The sequence below is a fragment of the Uloborus diversus genome, chromosome 1, assembly GCF_026930045.1.
Source record: "Uloborus diversus isolate 005 chromosome 1, Udiv.v.3.1, whole genome shotgun sequence".
In the NCBI taxonomy this organism is placed as follows: Eukaryota; Metazoa; Arthropoda; class Arachnida; order Araneae; family Uloboridae; genus Uloborus; species Uloborus diversus.
In genome coordinates this window covers 7,191,490-7,208,334 of record NC_072731.1, presented here as the reverse complement: position 1 = coordinate 7,208,334, position 16,845 = coordinate 7,191,490, and the positions used below count along the sequence as shown (strand labels likewise).

The 16,845-nt window shown below is 33.2% G+C and overlaps 1 protein-coding gene across 1 annotated transcript; it reads left to right on the top strand.

The window, feature by feature from the left end:
* The first annotated feature begins 2,225 nt into the window (after positions 1-2,225).
* LOC129227854 (tubulin beta chain-like) lies at positions 2,226-16,771 on the top strand. Its single transcript, XM_054862476.1, has 6 exons — positions 2,226-2,374; positions 4,081-4,189; positions 5,022-5,132; positions 10,409-10,653; positions 12,719-13,355; positions 16,467-16,771. The coding sequence occupies exons 1-6, from the start codon at positions 2,318-2,320 to the stop codon at positions 16,646-16,648; spliced, it is 1,341 nt and encodes a 446-aa protein (XP_054718451.1). The 5' UTR covers positions 2,226-2,317; the 3' UTR covers positions 16,649-16,771.
* Positions 16,772-16,845: the final 74 nt, after the last annotated feature.

Below are 16,845 nucleotides of genomic sequence, written 5' to 3'. Positions count from 1 at the left end.
TTGAAATTTTGGTTACATTTTCCTCTTTTTTTTTGTTTAGCTAAAATATTATTGAACTCTTTTTTTTACTCTTTTAATTTTCTCACTAATAGAGTCAGGGGAGCGCACGGGAGGGGGCGTGAGAAGGGACACCTGTTGTCCCGGGCCACAGCCTGAAGGAGGCCCGAGACTTTCAAAAAAAGGAGTGAAACCTATGTAGGATCTAAGGGTAAACAATACCTTCTTATTTTCTTTCTGAATATTGGAAGGGCAAGAATTCATTTGCACAAAATGTCTTTCCTTTGCGCTCTCAATTTTTTGTATCTTGTGTACAACAAGTATTTTCTGTTGTCTTTCTTAAAAGTAAAAAAGAACTCTAAATCAAATGAATAAACAATCAATAAATAAATTAAAATAATGAAGATCAATAAGTAAATTAATTAAACAAAAAAGTGGCCTTTTTAAATACTTTTATGCGTTAAAGTCAACTTATGCAAGTATCAGTACGTCGAGGGGAGGTTGAAATAACTAGATCAAGTGTTATTTGGCACCTAGTATATAATCGAGTAACTTTACCACTAGAGCTATATTTTCTTAATGTCATAAGTTATCAAGGGGTGCCCAACCCCTCAGAGAAAGGGCGCACCCCATCTAAACATTGTGACTCAGCCCCAAATAATAAGAAAAATCCCCTCAAAACACCCCCCCCCTAAAATTTTAATGGCACAGTCTGCGCCATGCCCACCCCCCTTCTAGGTGGACACCCCTGAATTCTCACCACTACATAGAAATGCAAAACACCCACAGATTTCAATCGATGGGAATAACGTGGTGGAGTTTGAGAAATAAGTCCGGAACTTTAGGGACACCACAATTAAGTTTTGAGAGTGAACAAACTCCATGGATTTTTACTTTAGTACTTTTCTCCGCACACAATCACCTCTTAGCTCTCAGCCTTAGGTTTCACCATCTGAGGGGTCCGCGAAACGTGCCCTCCGCACGGCTTGGTGCGACAGTCGATAGTCGTCTAGTTGCCACGAATGGTTTTGGCACTTATTGCGCCGGGGAAGGTCCCTGTGCAGGGCGTCAGCCCAGCTGGAAGTCTACTCCTTTATGTGTGAATCTTGCTTATCATGAGATACGAGATACGGTATGAGTCACCCTACTTTTAAGTTAGTACTAGGTTGAAAGCATCACTATGTAAGATTTTTAATCAATCATGATTGCTTGCGATTTGCACTTTGCGTCCTGTTCCTTTTGAAATCCGCTATCCTCCCCGCCTAGGATGCTCCTCTAAGGCGGTGCAATAAACGTAGTTTTTTTTTTCTTTCCTTTCTGAAACTGCCGCAACATATGCATTTGCCTATTCGCAACTCCAGAGCTCGAATACGCTTGGGGTGATTAACAATACTATCGAAAAAGGTAAAACATTCCATTCCACGTATTTTCTTATGGGTAAATTACAGCAGGCTTCAATCAGTTTGTGGTGTAATGTAATTTAAGAAGAATAGAAAACAAAGCTCCCCACACACACGATGAAAAATTACTGTCGTTCATTAGGCGTCAAAGCATTTGTTTGTTTTACCTTTTTCATCCGCCATTAGACAGGGACTGCATCGCATCCTATAGTTTACTGGAGTTGCGAATATGATGGTAGGCAGTACTTATATATCCAGGTTCTGCAATAATATTTTCAAGTAACAAAACAATACATGAAATACACCGCCAGCTCAGTCATTTCCAGCCGAGGACTGCAGTTTCGTGCTTATTAGCACTTATCAGCCCGGCATAGGAAAGTGACTGAGCTGGAGATGGAAAACATCTTAAGGAAGCCAAGAGTGCGAAACAAACTGGTAGATAATATAGAATTAGCAGACCAGACGTGGCTTCCTTAAGTTGTTTTCCATCTCCACCTCAGTCACTTTCCTATGCCGGGCTGATGAGTGTTAATAAGCACGAAACTGCAGTCCTCGGCTGGAAATGACTGAGTTGGCGGTGTATTTCATGTATTTTGCTTTAACCCTGGCTAATGGGTGGTAATTTACTAAACAAAACAATACTTTTATGCTGGAGAAAGTAAAAATAGTATGTACAACAACGTTGAAAAAGCTTACATACTATGAAGAGGAGAGGCCTCATATGGTGAGTTAGTAGGACCAACAATAGAGGTCGCTACTCCACTGCGAAACTCCAAAGCTGAGTTGGCTGCAGATAGCGTCATCTCTTTTTTTCTTGCTGCTACCGCATTTAAGGCGCGCCCAACGGTCGATTTCGCCTTTCTTCTTGTTCAAGATTCTTGTAGCTTGTGGTAAATCATAACCGATTTAAAAAATTAATTATGAGGGAAATCGTACATATTCAAGCTGGACAATGCGGTAATCAAATCGGTGCCAAGGTAAATATTCAAATTTTGAAATAAAATTGGATTCAATAATCAACACTTAGCCCGATTTTAAATGTCATTGAAAATGCTGCATAGCGACTGTTTTTAGGATATGTTTGCCTTGTTTTTCTATTGTCTAGTGTCTTTTATTTCAGTTTTCAGGTTTCTGAAGTATTTTTCGATGAAATTAAATCATTTAACTATTTTTATGCACAATTCTTTTTGTGTGATCGTGGAATCGCAATAGAAATGGCGCGTGCCATCTTTCCGCGCGTTGCTTCTGCCGGCAACTGCGTTTAATATTCAGTTGGAAGTGCCGATTGAGAAAGAAGTGCTAAAATTTTATTCATAAAACGAAGATTAATACTCTTCCAAAATATTCTGCTCCAACTGAAATTAGTCTTCCATTTCGGCAAGGGGTATTTAAAATCTTTTTTTCTGTTCATTCATACCCTTTTTTTTTTCTTTGCTGGCGCTATGTCTCATCGAGTTAGTGCATTTTTTTTTCTAATTTGGAAATAAATGTGCTTGCGGAACAGTTTCCCTTTCGTTTTAACCAGGGTCCGTCTATTTCCCGGTGTTCTAGTTCTTTCAGGACAATCTTTCAACCGCTATATTATGCAGAATTTGCCTATAAACTGAGGAAGGATAGCGTCTAAAACATTTTTTCTCTTAAGTTATTACTATATTTGTCAATATCTGTCTATAACAATGCCGGCAATTAAAATGGGCGCTGTCCGCAAATGTCAATTTGCATCGAATATGCTTCCCCCCTCCCCACCCTTTTCATTGCGTGATCCTTCCCCTCCCCGCTCCTTGTTACACGTCACACTTATTCCATGAGCGTGTTATATTATTCATCTCCCCTATCCTTCTCTTTGTTACAAATTATGCCCCCCCCCCCCCCAAAGCATGACCCATTGCGAGTTTTGTTTTAAGCCTATCGCATTCCAGGGTTCCCGCGCTCTTTATAAAATGGTTATTGGCATTGAAGAATTTAAGGTCTTTTGACAGATCTTTAAAATGGCTGAAAGACTTCGATTTTTAAAACTCGAGGTTTTCAGTTCAGTTGGGTAGGCAACTAAAGATTTGGACGAAAGATTTGTCTGGTTGCCAATAAAAGAAAATTGGTGGGCACTTATTTTTTTTATTACTGCTGGTCATTAAAAAAAATATATATTTAACTAGCTTGGGTATATACTAACAATGTTTTTTTTTTTTTTTTTTTTTTGCAAACGGTGTTTTTAAACATAAAAATTATCAGTTTAAAGTTTTCTAAGAACTCTTAAGATGCAATTACATGTTTTAATCGATAATTTGATTTCCAGCCTTTTTTTACTCACGGCCCATATTGTGTGTTTTTGAAGGCTGGGTAGACCAAAATCAAACTATTTTAATTCTAAATGAGCTTCCTCACATGGCCTTTTTTTTTTTCCATTTTTCATTCAGTGATGTTTGATTTTCTGAGCTTACTATTTTAAAGCATTCGTTAAATAAATAAAAAAAATCCTCCTGGAGTTAATAAGCTATCTACAAGTCCCGAGTTGGAGACCTTGGTTTTTATTGGTTCACAACTTGTTGAAATCTCCCAATTGGTTTTTGAATGCCCGAAGGAACTATGAGCTTATTGATTATTTAAACATAAATTCAGTATTCTGTTTTCTGGTAAATTGAATCTTCCTTTTTAAAATTGCTAATGTTGAGTTTTCTGTTAATAGTTTTGGGAAGTAATCTCTGATGAGCACGGTATCGATCCCACTGGCACATATCATGGGGATTCTGATCTTCAGCTAGAAAGAATCAATGTATACTACAATGAAGCATCAGGTTAGTCTCCATTCACTTTTTATAATAGTGATGAACCTATTTTTCTGCATAAAAGTTGTAGGTTGCATGTAAAGAAATGTCTGTTTTTTTCATGATAGTGCTTGAGTCTTCAAGCATTTAAATTTTAACTTGGTACTTAAGTTTTGATTCAGTACACATTATTTACCAAAAACTAATTGTTTAGTTTTTATGACATGTAAATGGATTTCCATTTAATTTCTTAAATTTGCCTTTGTTAAGTATAATCATGAATTTAAAAAATGTAAGCTATAGTTATGGTCCTGGTAGTTGGAGAAATATCTGGTCCCAGAAGGCTTAGAACTAGCTCAAATTTTAATGTTCTGCTTCTTGTGTTTGGAACTTCAGTTCTTTTATTTATTTTTTTTTTTTGAGTTTTATATTTTAGCTCAGAATGCGCTTTTAATTTTTTTTACCTATAAACATTTTTTTTTATCTTACTGATGAAGTTATTAATATTTTACTGAATAAGCTATTAATTGAATTTCATTTCGTGAAAAGGAAAAAAACCTTTGTTTTAAATTTAAATGAAAAATATTATTGTAGAAATTCTAAACTTGGCTGTATTGAAAGGAAAGTTACTTGTTAATTTGACAATGTTTTCTAGTTTTATTTAATCTAGATTTGGGTTTTATAAAGTCTATTGACTGGTTTTTTTGAAAACAAAGCTAAAAAGGATGGAAAAAAACAAGGGAAATTATTTTCAGAAAGAAACTTGAAAATTAAGTTTTTATCCTTTGATGGTTGCATTTATGTTTTCCTTGTAAGTTATGGTACTTTCAAATCAAAACTAAATGTCCTTTTTAATCTGTAGGTGGAAAATATGTTCCTCGTGCAATTTTATTGGATTTGGAGCCTGGTACTATGGATTCTGTTCGATCAGGTCCATTCGGACAACTCTTTAGGCCCGATAATTTCATCTTTGGTGAGTGTTCTTTTGAATATATTGCAATAATTCATTTCTTCATTTCAATCTGTATTTAATCTCATTCTTCATCTTTGAAACAAATCAACGAGTAGATTTTTAAATCTATAGTCAAACATGATTTTTCGAGGTCTTTGAAATTGATCTTATATTATAATCCGTAAAGATGTTAATGACGGCTTATATGAGAAGATGCCCCTTCATCTTGTAACCAATGTCTCTCTATGAAGGTTTGTATCTGTTGATTTAACTTGGCACTTTCAAATCAACAGCAAAAAAATCAGTAGTTTATAAAAGAGGTCAGAAATATCTTCGCGAAAAAATATGTCTGAAGGGTGTGGACAGCTTTTTTTTTTCTACAGCCCATGACTGTCTGCCAAATGATTTCATTGTTAGTGACAATGTCGCAGTGTTCCTGCCAAACCAGGTGTCCAGGTTTTCTGGCCCATCACAAAGCTTTAAACTTTTTGACTTTCTGTAACCTGCTTTTAATTCTTTGAACTTCATGTGGTTAATTCCAAGTATGCTAACATTTGTCTATGTAATTTTAATCGTAGTGTAACTTTATTGAAATACATATCTAAAATGATTTTATACTCAATTCTTTAATTTTTCTCTTTATAATTAAGATGCCTTCATTTCTAAAATATGCGATCTGAATGATATGATTTTAAAATTTTTCAGATTTTTTTATGTTTACTATTTTTTTAGGAGAAATTTAATTTAAAATTAATTCAGAAAGTTTTGAGTGTTAAAAGGTTAATTATTGAATTACTGGTTTAATTTCATTTTTTAAGTCTATTATGTTCACAGTTATTGGTAATACTTGTATTTTAAACCTTTTAAAATGCTTTTCTAAAATTTTACTCAAATTATTTTATATACAGTCGGACTTCCATCTAAGTAGCAAATTGTCAGAAAACAATTCAATATATAGAAATTTTGATATGTAGAAACTCTTAGTTTATCATAAAATTTCCTAAAATATAATTAAAGCTAATTTTCTTGTGAAACCTAATTTCTATGAGCATTGGATTAAATGAAAGTTAATTATTAAAATAAATAGAAACATTTATTGCAGGGTTGGCAAAAACCTGGGTTTTTTAAAAAAAGCCCATGAACCCAGGGTTTTTGGTTTTTTTAAATAAAACCCAAAAGAAAACCCAACTAAAGCTGGGTTTTTTAAAAAATGTGGGTTTTTTTTTTTTGTGTTTTTTTTAGGGGGAAGGTGGGGTACTCGTAGCATATTGTAGCATAAGTATATGGACAAAGCACAAAAATTGTCTTGATAAAAAAAGCTGGAAAATTCAGCATTTTCTGAAGAAGATTATAAAAGACGACAAAATTCAACAAGGTGAAGTTTCAGATTTTTTTAGTTTCCATGAGTACCAACAGTTAAGGCAAAGTTACTTCTTGAGTGATAAAATCTATTGTTTATTTGTTCGTTTTTTATTGCGACATTTTTTTTTTGTATTTTATTGTATTTCATTTTGTTATATGCAAAACTACTGTAGAACCTCAAGTAGTTTAAATCCCTTTTTACTGAATTCCAGCTTAAGACATTTCTTTGAATTTTATGTTGCCTGTTTTTCTATTTCTGTGTACAGAGTAAGAAATATTAAACTTTTTCGTAAGATAATGAAAATACTGTACATCCTATTCCGTTTTCTGTCCGACCATTTGTAAAACCTGTTAATTTCTAAAAAATATACCTTGTTTATTCGAGTTTTGTGACGTGTTGGTTTGCAGAAAATAATTCACACGAGAGCCTTTTAGCTAAAGTAGTATCCTTTGTACAATCTGCAAATACAGAGAAAATCTGACGTGACAGGACTTAGTCAAGATAATTTGAGTTCCTTATTGACCAGTTGAAGGAAAAAGTTAAATATATTTATTTAAAATCTTTGAAGCATTTTTTATGTCCATTGCCTATTGTGAAGAAGAAATAAAAAAGAATAAATTGTAAAAGTATTTAAATTAATTATTTTTTTAAAAAAGTTCTCAGAAAATTTTAAACCCAAAAGTGGGCTAAATAATGGGTTTTTTTAAATGGTTTTTTTTTTCAAAAAAAAATCATTGGGTCCAATCCGGCCAACCCTGATTTATTGAGCACTGCATAGTTCCTAAAAAACAAACTGTAATGCAATATCATGTTTTTGAGGGAAAGTTTCTGTAAGTTTCAGTACTTTTATTACAGCTTTCCGATTTCAGGCAGTCCGCTTATGAAAAAACTAAATTTATCAGAAATGACATCTTTGAGCCTTCACACATCTTCATTTTACGGCAATTCAACTTGATCTGCAACATTAGGGCATTTTCGTTTTGACAATGTAACCAAGAGAAGAATAAAAAATTAATCTACTTGAATGATTTTCTCTGCATCGCTCTTTCAAGTATCAATATTTATCTACCATTCTGCATTATGTTAAATTATAATAGATATATTTCTGTACAGTATTTAAAATAATTGTAACAAAAATATAAATAAATAAAACAAAATTCAGAATAGGGTTCAGCATTCAACTTTTTGACCCAAGACACTCTTAAAAAGCACAGAATTTCGTTTCAAACTTATAATTTCCGTGATTTTAACAAAAATAAAAAGATATTTCAATAGTTTACCTCTTAACAAAGTGTAATAATCATCAAAAATTCGAAAAATCGGATTCCCATAGCGGATGCAAAGAGATCGCAATTCTCAAAGTGAAGGCATCAAAAGTAAGTGTAAAAGAAATATTTTTGATAAAATTATTTTAAAATTGCATTTTAGAGTCCTATGATAACATATCATTAATATCTGTGAACACAGTTGACCCCCCCCCAAAAAAAAAAAAAATAAAATAAAATAAACCATCTATTCAGCACTTTAATTTTTGACTCATAACAGAAAATGGAATTTTGCTTTAAAAACTTGAAATGAGAGTTCTAACAGAAATAAAGAGACTTTTCATTTATTTGAATCCTAATAAAGCGAAGTTAGCTTGAAAAAAGAACAAAATAAGATTCTCATATCGGATGTTAAAAGATTGCATTTTTCAAAATGTAGACACCTAAAGAAAAAAAAAAGGTAATTAAAAGAGTTTACTTAAAGTTAATCATCCTTGTTAGCATCGAAAAATCAAAACCCATATAATTTTCTCCCAAAATAACAATTAAACATCACACCGCACTGTACAATATTGACAAGCCCAAGAAAACAAAATGATGAGAATATTTTCTAATCTCATTATAAAGGTTCAACGCCAGACACTAAGTGGTGATAGTTTTGAAGTTAGTAACCCTATCTGAAGCGATCATATTTTTTCCTCACCCTTACTATCCCTTTGCAGTTCTAAGTTCATTTCGCAGAAATATATTATTAATTTTTATTAAATCATGAGCGGAGAAAAGTGCTTACCAATGCCTTTTCAGAAAAGTTTACAACACTGCTAATTAGCTGTGATAAAACAAACAACCATTATATTTATTTGGCAGTAGCAATTATTTTGCAGTTCCGATTTTTTCTTTTTTTTTTTTCAGAATTAGCTGATTTTGTTTAAGCTGATCCCTCTAATTTGACTTAAAAAAAGTTCTAAAAATTATCGGTTTATACACAGAAATATGCGTTTATTTGCTTTCAGATTTGCTCTTTCAATAAACAATTTGTGACAGATCCGATCTTGTTTATCAGAATTTTGTGAAGGGTCCGTTTTGTTCGATCGAGATTTTGTGAAAGGTCGGTTTTGGTAGATCGGATTTTTGTGTAGGGTCCGTTAACGGACCCAAATATTCTCTGGCCAGACCCCTGTATTCATTGCTAGTCTCCAGGGTTCGCGTTTACGCGCTATAGCGGGTTTTTTACGCAAATTTGCGGAAAAGGGACGCAACTTCTGCGAAAATTCGGGTCCTAGGGACCCAGAACACCCAAAAGATAAAAACCAGAAAAAAATGTGGAAAATGCTGAAGATCTATCCAGTGAATGCTTTTAAGCTTCAATGACCAGGAGAATCAACAGAAAAGGATTAAAATGACCCTATCTCTGAACAGCTATTCAAACACACCCCTACTGTTGACCAGTCAATGGAATTTTAGTGATAAGACTGGAGCTTACAGTGACCTCCTGGGCAGAGCTCAGGGAGCAAGTTCACAAATAGCCCATTGTACTGTATTCTAAGAATAAGCTTTCCCTCAACTTTTGTCTTGAGGAAATTCCTGAAAACAACAATAAAGATCAAAAGTAAGAGTGGTTTCAATGCAATCTTCAGGATTTATACAGGATAACTGAGTAGTAAAAGCTTATCTATTTTGCATTCACCTAACCAGAATTACTTTTGAAAATTATCTTGCATCCTCATTAAAAGGATGGGTGAAAAAAAATGGCGAACATTTTCCCGATCGCGCAAAACACAAAGTTCTGAACTTAACATTTTTCTTGTTAAATTACTTATGAATATGAATTTTATGCAAAAGCACTTTAACCTTGTTCATTTTCTAGTAATTCACCTATTTCTGAGGGGCTATTTTTATTTGGACTTGCAAAAGTCACGTATTAATCGATCGCGCCATTTTGAAAATGGCGAAATTTAAAAGAAGCACCAAAGCCAACACAGATCTTTTAAGAGTCACAATAAAGTCAAATTTTCTAATTTAAGATTGGAAATGAGCAATTTTCATACTCATGTGAGAAAATGTTTCGTTTTTGCGATCGCGATTTTTGCGTTGTGTTAATTCGCTTGCAATTTTTTTCTATTTCTATGAAATTGCCATTGATAATTGATGGGGGGAGGGGGGGGGGCTAGTTGCTTTTTTTCACGTAGAAAAATGTTCATGAAAGCAAAGGTTAAGGGAGTGCTTTCTGCTTGATCAATCAAAGGCATTTATTTTTTATCTCATGGTAAAATCCAACTTTAAAGTAAATTTTGAGTTTACCTCATTGTAACTGACTAGTTTCTCAAATAACTAAATCTTGCAAGTGTATTATTTGAACATATGATAATCACAGAAAAAAAGGGCAAAATTAACCAATTTAGTTTATTTTATACCTTTTTCAAATAACTATGGATAGTTTCTTTTCCGTAAGTATAAATAGTTGTATATTATTCAATTATGTGCTAAGATTTTCTGTTTAAAATTTAAGGGACTCGTTTTTTTCGCCAAATGACCCAAATCTATTTCATTAATTGCTCCTTGGGGCCCAAGTTACGGATAGTTGAGCGCGAACACTGAGTCTCCGTATTATTCTTATTCAATCCTGAGTGTTTAAAATTTTGGTGCTTAACACTTATAAATCTCTTTAGGTCAAAGTGGTGCTGGAAACAACTGGGCTAAAGGTCACTACACTGAAGGAGCAGAGTTGGTCGACACTGTCCTAGATGTTGTGAGGAAAGAATCCGAAAGTTGTGACTGTCTTCAGGGATTTCAGTTGGCTCACTCTCTTGGTGGTGGCACTGGCTCCGGAATGGGAACCCTACTTATTTCCAAAATTAGAGAAGAGTATCCAGATAGAATAATGAACACTTTCAGTGTTATGCCTTCACCTAAGGTAAGCATTTTCTCCTGCGTTGGGCTTATCCTTCAGCTAATTTCTTTTTTTAAAGTTTTCATAGTCGGACAGCACAACAGCTGCTATTGAATTTAAAGCTGCCCAAATTTTACAATAAAATACCCATTAAGCAATTTAGCTTTTTTATTTTTTAAACCAATAATGTCAGTTAATGTTTTAGTTAATTAGAACTGTTATAATAATAAAACTTAACTTTTTTTGTTTTTAAAACTTTTGATAACTTCATTTTGTATATTAAGACCACTTTATATCTGCTGTGGGACATGAATTTCTAATGTTTAGTATACTTTGTTTGAAGCAAATAAGGGGAAATTAGTTTTTCTTTAAATTTAAAGTTAGTACATCAAAATTCTATTCAATTTAAGAGTAAAGTTAAATGCGTTTTTGCTTTAATTGGATGACCGCACGGTCACATCCACAACACTTAAAAATTATTTTTTAAAATAATTAAAAAAAAAACCTAGATATTTTGTATGATACTTGATGGTTCTCTATTTAAATACAAAACAAAGTTTCAGCAAGTATCATCGGCCGAAAAAAATTTCTAATTTCGAACTAGGGATGCCTTTTTCTTGCCAACAAGAATAACAATTTCCCCTTTTGAAGGAGAATATTAGTTACATTAATTTTGGTTTTTGTGTTTGGCAATTACAGCCTTGTACGGAAGGAAATAGTTAAGATTTCACAAACAAATGACCTTAATTTAAAAAATGCTGATTCAATAACAAGGCAAATTTTAAAAGGGCGAAAGGTGACATATTTTAGGGTTATTCTGGATCATTACCTTTTAGCAACCCTGCTATTTTTCTTTGCTTGATGTTCTCTAGCTACAATATTCGAACAATGTCATTTAATGAACATAGAGCATTTAGCCCTTTTCTTATTTTATATTTTCTGTAAATATAAATAAAACTTAAATGTGTAAATCTAATTAAAGCTAACAATAATTTTCTATGCAAAAGTGATTGTTAATTTAAGAGCAGTGTTAAGCCTTTTTTTTTTTTGGAGAAAATACCACAGTGTGTTTTTAACACTTATATATGCAATATGTAACTTGTTTCACACTTGTAAGTACATTTAAGCCATATTAAAGATAAAAAGTCAATCATTTGCCTATCGGCTTTTTCCTTAATTTTAGTGAAAAATTAAATAAAATTTCAATGACAAAGTACCTACTTAAACTGCAGTTGACATTGAATAGGCGGCAGATAGTTTCTTTTCAGGCTATTGAATTATCCGTCATATCATATATTAAAATTGAGGATGCATTTACTATTTTAAAGACTTAACTTGTACTACTTGAAAATATCTGATAGTATATAAAAAAATATCTAATTTTTGATATTTTCGAACTCGGATCTCAAGTGTATTTAAGTTTGATTTATATCCTGGCTGCCAGTTATAGAATCATTCCTTTCTTCATTTTCCAATTTCCATATTGTAACAAAGCAATGCCTTTCGATTTTTTTTAAGAGGAAGGTGGAAATTTTCCTGTGTTAATTTAGATTATCTAAATGCTTATAAATTTAGTATTAAAATTAGATTTCAGATTTTTTTCATGGATAATACATAGCTGCCAACTTGTAAGATATGATTTAGCTCCACATTGTAAGATTTTCTGACATTTTGTACGATCTTATGGCAGATTTGTAAGAGGACTGCGCATTTCTTTATCGGATAACAGCATGGAAAATATTTTAATCTGTAAGAACTTAAAGAAAAACTATTGTTTTGAATAAGTTTTGATAGACTATTTTGAAAGCTGTAAATTCGGTAACTTTTCAATAAGTTCATATTTATTTACTTATTTTAATTTTTTTTTTTTTTTGCTTATTAAAGCACAGATCGAGTAAAGGTGAAGATTTGAAAATATTATAATGTTTCAAATTTTAATTCTTTGCTTTACAATGGTCAAAAAAGCGTAAAATATAGCCACCACAGACATTGGAAGATTTTTTTAAGTTGGCATGTTGGCAGCTAGGATAATAATTTGTTCAGTTAAATTAAATATTTTTTATTAATTTTTAAATACCTATCTTTTTAGGTTTCAGACACGGTTGTAGAACCATACAACGCAACCCTCTCAGTCCATCAGTTAGTTGAGAATACAGATGAAACTTTTTGCATTGACAATGAAGCACTGTACGACATCTGCTTCAGAACCCTCAAGCTCACCACCCCGACCTACGGCGATCTCAACCACCTAGTCTCTGTCACCATGTCTGGCGTCACGACCTGCCTCCGTTTCCCTGGTCAACTGAACGCGGACTTGAGAAAGCTCGCCGTCAACATGGTACCATTCCCCAGGCTTCACTTCTTCATGCCAGGCTTTGCCCCGTTGACATCCAGGGGAAGTCAGCAATACAGAGCATTGACCGTACCCGAATTGACGCAGCAGATGTTTGACGCCAAGAACATGATGGCAGCTTGTGATCCCAGGCACGGAAGGTACCTGACCGTCGCTACCATCTTCAGAGGCAGGATGAGTATGAAGGAGGTCGATGAACAGATGTTGAACGTCCAGAACAAGAACAGTAGCTACTTCGTTGAATGGATTCCAAATAATGTCAAGACCGCAGTTTGTGATATTCCACCCAGAGGACTTAAAATGTCTGCTACTTTCATTGGTAACAGCACTGCCATCCAAGAAATCTTCAAGAGGATCTCTGAGCAGTTCACTGGTATTGATACTTTTTACGACTTGCTTTTAGTAACGTGAATATATGTAATATATTGTGATTGGCTTCAAAGAAAAGCTAGATTGTTTGCGGTCTGTCTTCTAAATGTTTTAAGTTGGTTTAAGCGGAGTTCAAAAGTTGAGTGAAAGAGCTAAAATTGAAAAAGAAAAGCTCAATTCTATGGTTCTTACAGGTTCTTAAATACCTTTGAAGTGCTTTGTTTCAGTGACCTGTTACAAAGGGCCCTTTAAAGTGCTTAATTTTGAACAAGAATTCTGAATTATTTTTAAAAGGCGCTTTATCTTTGATTAAAGCAAATCTTTAAAAAATGAACATTCTTCAATCATCTTTTTCTCTCCGATTTCAAAGCGCATTGTTGATCTCTTTTAATGAAATTTTAACAAAGTACTAAAAGTACTTTGTTAATGTTTTCAGTTATTTTTTTTCTTCAAAATTAATATGAAAAAATAGCTTTTGCTGTATGCTTTATTTTGTAAAAACTTCAACTGTGCAAAGAAGTGTTTCATTTCCTGCCAAAATTTATTAAGCGAGCATTTTCAAGCACTTGGGTAAATACCCGTCTTTTCTGTTGGGTTTTTTGCAGACCTGATTATCGAAATATGAGCAGAAACATTTAAGATTTTAAAAATAAAGTCAGTATTGAACTGCTCTGCAACGTCAAATATTCCACAAAACTGCTTTTGAAATCATTTAGCTTAAAATTTTCATTTTTGCTTTTAATATTAATTTGCCCTGTTGTCCCAATTTTTTTATTTTATTAAAATTAATACATTTTTTGTATTTGTCCATTATTTACAAAGGATCCTACAAAAATAGGGTGCTTTAAATTGCTTTATTTTGATTTTCAGTTTGGAGTGGGAACCCTGTCCCGTTTGTACGTCCTAGAAAAGGAAAAAAAGTTAATTTTCAAGTGCTTGAAAACATTTGAAGGGTTTCTTTGGTTCCTGAATTCTATTAAACATTAGATTGTGCTTGAAATTCTTTTAAAAATACTTTATCATTGCTTTTTTCTGAACATATGTAAGACATGCAGCATTGTGAAAAATTACTTTAGTGTTTGAGATTTGAATCCTTCTGCATCTTGTTAACATTTCGATGTTTCTAACAATGGGAAGTTATTTTGACGTATGCTGCCTTAGGTTAGCATAGTTTTAGTTTTAATTTCTACATGTAACAAAAGAATTATTTTTGAAACCATATTTTTATGTTTTTGATAATTGAAAGTTATTTTGAGATTAGCTAATTTTATTTAAATAACTAAAGCATTGATCACTTTTGTTTAACTAAAAACTTGGTTATTAAAGTTAAGTTTGCAAAACTAATTGTTCATTTTCAGTTACTTTTTTTTTTTTTTTTTGGAAAATTTTAAATTTAAAGAATCGGACACATAACATTTTAGCTTAGCGTTTGTATTTGAAACAGAAAGTTAAACTATACAGTTTTATAAAGTTCAGTTTATGTACGTCCTTGTCATGATGCCTGTTAAATGGGGTATTTTTGTTTCTTCCCATAAAAGATCATTCAAACAATCAGTAATAGAAATAAGTCAGTAGGTAGTAGCTTTAAATAAGTATTCTAGTGATGAACTGATTTTTTAGAAGCATGATAGTTTCCCTGGAATTGGAAAATTATTAAAAGAATTAGCTAGCCACATTTCAAGATTTTAAACTAGGTATTCCAATCCCGAGCGGAATTCAGCCCCACAGAACTTTGGGATTGCAAGGAGTCAATCCTGCAGGGGGTTAACTTAATTCTTCTAAACATTTAATTTTAATATCAAATAGAAAAAGGTTTGCATTTTTTAGGAAGGACTGCTTTTGGTATTTGAATTAGTAGTTTTCCCAAATTGTAGAGCACTACAAAGTTGGGTCAAATTTAACAATCACCGTTTAGTATGCAAAAGTGTGCAATAAGTCCAACGCATCTTAACAAAGCATTGCTCAGGTGGTATGAAACAGGAGTTTTACTCAAAATAATGCGCTTGATGAAAACACATGCTGTGACTCCAGTGCAATTGGTTTTACCGAGATTAAAAACTGGATATTTGGCAAAAGATCCTCGTTAACTTTGTCACATTTTAAAGTAGATTTTTTTATGCTTGGTTTTTACTCGAGAACTACAGATTTCGGACAAAAAGATGTCTATTGAATATGTTTTGCTGTATCCAATTTAACTTGTATTGAGAATACCCTTGTTGCTTCATTAGTTCATTCCTTGTTGCTTAGTGTAGTATTTGATTTTTTACAGCAAGGGGTGAGTGCTGTTAGGTTTCACCAAGTCGCTGTCTCAGTAAAAGTTTTTGGATAACTTTTACCTCTCGCTTTACAGAGACATTCCGAAACTTTAGCAACTTAATATTGCACTGTCATGAGTCATCCTGTGTTTCTGTCGCCTTTTTAAGAGTGTGCCGAACATATAATGTAAGGGCTTCATTGCTTTCTTTGGGGGAAAATATTGAGCACTTCTTGTAAGTTAAGATTTTGAATACCTTCCTTAAGCTTACAGAAGTGCTATAACATTGCATTTAGGCTACTCCAGTGGGTTTTGCTTTCCCTATTTCTTGCTCTTCTTACAGATATACAGGGAATGTGATTCAAACTTCAAATGAAGCTTGTGAAAACTTTTGAGAGTGGGAAAAGTTGGAAAAAATCTGCATGGAAGCAATTTGCAGGATTAGAAATACTGCGAGATTTTGTATTTTTGATCTCGGAGTCCCGCACAATTATTGATCCCGCTAAATATCATGTGGCATTTCAAGATCAGAAACCTTATTTTCAACTTTCACATATGAAATAGTGAAAAACAAAAGGATGCAAGTGGACATTTTCATGTTTTGAGTAAAACATGTTTAAAGGTTCTTTCCTAGGTAGGCTTTCATTGAAACATTTTTCTAAATAATGTATAACAGCACCTGCCAGAGCTACTAGTACCATCTCTTGTCCCAAGACAGAGGGGAGGTTCACCTACCATTTGTACTGGTTATCTCCTAATTTTTCAGTCTGGCACTTGCATCCCTTTGCTTCTCACTGCCTCATATGTTCTACACCCTTGTTCTTGGTTGGCATATTATTAATCATTGCCTTTTTTTAACAGCTATGTTCCGCAGAAAGGCTTTCTTGCATTGGTACACTGGTGAAGGTATGGATGAGATGGAATTCACTGAAGCTGAATCCAACATGAACGATTTGGTATCAGAATATCAACAGTACCAAGAAGCTACAGCTGATGATGAAGGTGATTTCGAAGAAGAGGAAGTAGCTGGTGAAACTGCCTAATTTCTTCGCTGAATGTTAATATTGTGATTTTCCCTCCCATTGGACTTCAGATCCCATTCTCAGTACGCTTGTATTGTACTTTTTTTGCACTTTTTGAATAATCCATTAAATCTGTTATGTTCATCTATTGCTTCTTTTCTTTGTTTTTTCTATCAACTTATTTTATATTGTTTATACTACAAAAGCTTTGACAAGCT

Bases quoted from the DNA above. Each gene is read 5' to 3' on its own strand.
- LOC129227854 (XM_054862476.1), top strand. From the start codon at position 2,318: ATGAGGGAAATCGTACATATTCAAGCTGGACAATGCGGTAATCAAATC. The intron at 2,375-4,080 runs GTAAATATTCAA...TTCTGTTAATAG, and splicing joins GTAATCAAATCGGTGCCAAG to TTTTGGGAAGTAATCTCTGA. The intron at 5,133-10,408 runs GTGAGTGTTCTT...AAATCTCTTTAG, and splicing joins GCCCGATAATTTCATCTTTG to GTCAAAGTGGTGCTGGAAAC.